A 4,970-nucleotide genomic window follows, 5' to 3' on the forward strand; every position below is an offset into this window, starting at 1 on the left:
GATGCATAATCAAAACAGAAGTGCAAATCTTCTAAAACAAATCTTTAAGAGGTGAAAATGTGAAATCACTAGGTTTTGGTACACTTTTTCTCTCAAGAAAATGAAGCTTTGTTTTTTTCAAGTGGGGCCGATATACTCAAAGATACGTTATCCTATCCATTTATCTACATGATAATGTCCCTTACATACTTTCTTTGTATATAACTTCATCTTTACAATTCATGGATCAGATCCTTTCCTCAGTTCTCCCAAGGAGAACATAAAAATAAAAACATTCCCATTAAATTTACAAAGAAACTTTCTTAGTTTTAACTATTTATCAATAACAAAAACCTATATTTTCTCCCCACCCAAGTACCCGAACACACAATTGCATCCATTAATGGTGCATATGTGACATAATGGCTGGGACATCAGTCCACCACAACCTATTCTTACCACAACCCCAAAAAGATCACCATCACACAAAAATATCAAACTTCACTTCAAGAGAACAAGAATGCATTTCTCTTTTGAAAAATTGCAAAAACATGCAAGAATTAAAGCAATCCCACTGTCTAATTCTTAAATTAGGTCTAGTTCATAGCTCTTTTTGTACAAGCAATCTTATCTCAACCTGTGCTTTATCTAACTGGGGCAGCATGGAGTATGCCACCTTGGTTTTCGAACAAATCGACAATCCAAATTTGTATCAATTCAACACAATGATTAGAGGGCATATCAAAGATATGAATCTACATGAAGCTATATTGTTATATGAACAAATTCTTGAAATGGGAATTCAACCAAACAATTTTACATATCCATCACTTCTCAAAGGGTGTGCTTGTTTGCACAGACTTAAAGAAGGAATGCAGTTTCATGGGCATGTTTTCAAAAATGGACTTGAAGATGATGTGTTTGTGAAGAACAGTTTGATAAGTATGTACGGAAAGTGTGGCGAAATAACGAAATCTTGTTCGGTTTTCATGCAAATGATTGATTCTGATAGAAATTTGGCTACTTGGAGTGCACTTATTGCAGCTCATGCTACTAATGAAATGTGGAGCGAGTGTCTTAGCCTTTTTCAAGAGTTGACTAGTCAAAGTTGTTGGAGGGCTGAGGAGAGTGTCTTAGTGTGTGTTCTATCTTCATGTACGAATTTGGGTGGCATAGATTCCGGAAGGTCTACACATGGTTTTTCGATAAGGAATTTAAGTGGATTAAATGTGATTGTCGAAACTTCTTTACTAGACATGTACCTAAAATGTGGATCTTTGGTCAACGCGTTGACCATCTTTGAAAGAATGAAGGAGAAAAACCAATGGTCTTATAGTGTCATGATTTCAGGGATGGCACTAAATGGTTATGGCACCGAAGCTTTAACACTATTTTCGGAGATGCTTGAAAAAGGATTTGAACCAGATGAAGTTGTTTATGTAGGTGTATTGACTGCTTGTCGCCAAACAGGCCTAGTTGAAAAAGGCCTTGACTTTTTCATAAAGATGAACGTTGACCATAAAATCGAGCCTACAATTCAACACTACGGGTGTTTGGTCGATCTCATGGGTAAAGCAGGAAAAGTCAAAGAAGCTTTTGACCTTATAAAGAACATGCCGATTGAAGCAAATCAAGTCTTGTGGCATAGTCTACTTGATGCTTGTAAGGTACGTCAAGATATTGAATTAGGAGAAAAAGTAGCCGAAAGGCTACTAAAGTTAAATTCAGAAACTCATAGTCCTCACGTGATACTATCAAACATGTATGCGAAAGCTCAAAAATGGGAGAATGTAGCTTTGACCCGAAAAGAAATGGGTCAAAAGGGGTTGATGAAAACGCCTGGTTTTACCTTTATTCACGTAAAAAGAAAGGTATACAAGTTTGTTTCGAATGACAACATGTGGGCCCGGGTATCTGACATGAATTACCAGATGGAATGGCAGTTGAAGTTTGAAGGGTATTCTCCAGATACATCAGAAGTATTGCTTGATGTCGACGAACAAGAGAAGATAGAAAGATTGAGTAGACACAGTCAGAAATTGGCGATCGCGTTTGGGCTGATACATACTTCACAGGGTTCGACAATTAGGATAGTTAGAAACATGAGAATGTGCAAGGATTGTCACACTTGTACTAAAATGATTTCATCAATATTTGAAAGGAGAATTATTGTTAGGGATAGAAATAGATTTCATCATTTTGAAAATGGAACTTGCACTTGTAAAGAGTTTTAGTAATAGATACAATAATTTGTCTACTTTTTTTTTTCTCCTCATTCAGTTTTTGTTATTTGTAAATCGAGACTTGCTCTTGTATCTATAACTGTAGATTTATTTAGATGTAAAATTTGTATCTCAACTGGTTCATTTATGTGTTACAATATTCAACAACTACAACACATGACCAAAACGGTAAACTAAAGTTGTAACCAACATTGATGAGAAAAGCAGCACCAAAACCTTACAACGATAAACAATTCTCATAGAAACATTGGTTTACTTATAAGATGGTGACAACATAGTCCGTACAATATAAAGTATTGTTTATCTCAAAATGGGAAAACATCCATATGTGAAGACGTTACTGATACATTAGGAACAGCAGAAGTACAAACTAACGCATTCCTATATAAGGGGCGATGGGGGATTGTTATGTTGCAATACACTTCTTTTAGTCGCTTGTCGTGGTGAAATAGAATTTCCCACAAAACCAACATCATTAACACTAGAAACCTCAACGTACATACATTCATTGTTAACACATTTCTTTTACCTTTTTTAATAGGCGTTATGTTATCTAACACTATTTTGTAGCCAATAAATAGAAACAACACATTTACAAAAAATGGAGGTGATCCGTACACCACTAATTTTAGCCATACACCACCAAATATGCAGTAGAATGTTGTATTATATAATGCTTTAATACACATTTTGTGGTGTGTGACTAAAATTTAGTGGTGTACGGATCATTAGCATACAACATCACAAACAACTAATATAAATGCCATTATAAAAGTCACAATATGTAACCGCAACAAAAAAAGCAAGCATGTAAACAAAAACAAACACAAAGACGTAACAAGAAGGCTAGAATTACTGTTGCACACAAAAAGGAAAACTCAAAACTATCAGGGCGTATATAGCAGCAATAATAACTGAGCATGTTCTAATATGGTAAGACCATGTTTAACACAACTTTTGTTGACTCACCCACATATCGATAGCACCACAAACACCCATAAACGTCTATAATGCGGCTTTTGTGGTATAATGTTAGAATATTCCATTTATTATATGGCCTTTTACCATTTTTTATATACCATTATGTATGCTTTAATGACATTATTAACCCTAGCGTTTATGGCGATTATTTGATGGAAATAATCGTCATAACCACCATAACCATAAATAAAGGGGTGTGGTTATTTTCTCAATATGTTGTCAATTAAGTATTTTCTAAAGAAGAACACCAAGACGTTGTGAGAAATCTCTTCATTGGATTAGGATTATTGACAACACTACTGGAATCGATAAGTCTAACGACATTGAAAAATCATACTTCATAAAATTTTGTTGGTTCTACAATAGAGTGAGTCTTCTATGATATTGATCATGTATGTTATTATGTATCAATTCAACATGTGGTATCAGAGCAATGTTGAAATTACATATATATTCATAATGCATTCGTAAATATGTTTGTCAAAATATTTCATGTGTAAATTATGACATAACGAATTAATTTTCATAAATTGGGAGTTACATTGATATGAAAATTAAATATTTTCATTAAAATTTGACTGCAAAAATGACTTAAACAAACTATAACTCTTTAGATTATTAGTACTTTAGGTTGTACTTCAGTAATAATTAGCATGTAAGACTTTAACGTTAGTACTCTATTGAAGTAGGCCAAATGACTTGAAGATTGAGATGAAGACATTCGTAACCATTTAGCTTCATCATGGCCTTTGAGGTTCTGAAGAACGCTAACATATCGGGCTCGTGAATGTCTTTATATAACTTAGTAACCCTAACAGAGTTCTCATAATTCATGTATCAGCGGATGCGGTACTTCTTTCGATATCTTTCAAGAGTTTCAAATGCCCACTTGAATTAACCCTTCAACTTAATTTTTTAATACATAAATCAGCTGACTTTCAGTAGCTTTCGGGTCCTACACAATAATATTTAAGTCCTTGGACTATGACCAATAAAAAGTAGACTCATCCACTTTTTCGTAGATAGCTTATTTATTAAAAAAGAAGTTACAGTTTAGAAGTTATGACTTACAGATAACAACCCCCTCAACTATTTTTATAATTTGCTATTTCTGTTACTGCACAACAATAGCCCATCAGCAGCTGCATCTTTACATTTTGATACACATTTAACACATACTTGAACTCGACAAACCTAAACATATCATATACCTTTTTAAAGCTTGTCGCGAATACTTTCTATTCCAATTATTATGTTTCATTAGAACTTAACCATTTTCGACTTACGGACCCGCAAAGTAGGCCCGAGAGTCATTTTAAACCTTTTACCCAAAATGACACCAAATTTGGTTAACGACCCAAATTCTTATTCAATGTACCTGAGTGACCCAAAATCACTTCATAACCCTAAAATGAAATTTTAAACATGTTGAAAGCTTCTTATTTGTAGAAATAATGTAAGCGGGTCAAAATGGACTATGATCTTGATAGTATCAAAAAGTAAAATATTATAAATATTGGACACATTGAGTAAGGTCTAAAGAGCATCAAGATTGAACTAAATAGGCCTATCAAAAAGTTCTTCAGCCAAATTCACTGTTTCATTTTCTTTTACAAACTTGTAAAACCGATAAATCAAAAACCGATAAAAGTACAAACAAAACTTCTACGATACCTTGTAAACATGCCAACTCAGATTCCCGTATATGAAAAATTATAAACAGGTTTCACTTAGTTTCATGCCCAAATTGAACTATATTTTTTGTAT

General features: G+C 33.8%; 1 protein-coding gene across 1 annotated transcript; it reads left to right on the top strand.

Moving 5' to 3' along the window:
• Nucleotides 1-379: 379 nt before the first annotated feature.
• Nucleotides 380-2,241, top strand: LOC139898525 (pentatricopeptide repeat-containing protein At1g31920). Its single transcript, XM_071881277.1, has one exon. The coding sequence runs from the start codon at nucleotides 402-404 to the stop codon at nucleotides 2,211-2,213; it is 1,812 nt and encodes a 603-aa protein (XP_071737378.1). The 5' UTR covers nucleotides 380-401; the 3' UTR covers nucleotides 2,214-2,241.
• The last annotated feature ends 2,729 nt before the right edge of the window (nucleotides 2,242-4,970 follow it).

This window comes from Rutidosis leptorrhynchoides, chromosome 3 (assembly GCF_046630445.1).
Source record: "Rutidosis leptorrhynchoides isolate AG116_Rl617_1_P2 chromosome 3, CSIRO_AGI_Rlap_v1, whole genome shotgun sequence".
Taxonomy (NCBI): domain Eukaryota; kingdom Viridiplantae; phylum Streptophyta; class Magnoliopsida; order Asterales; family Asteraceae; genus Rutidosis; species Rutidosis leptorrhynchoides.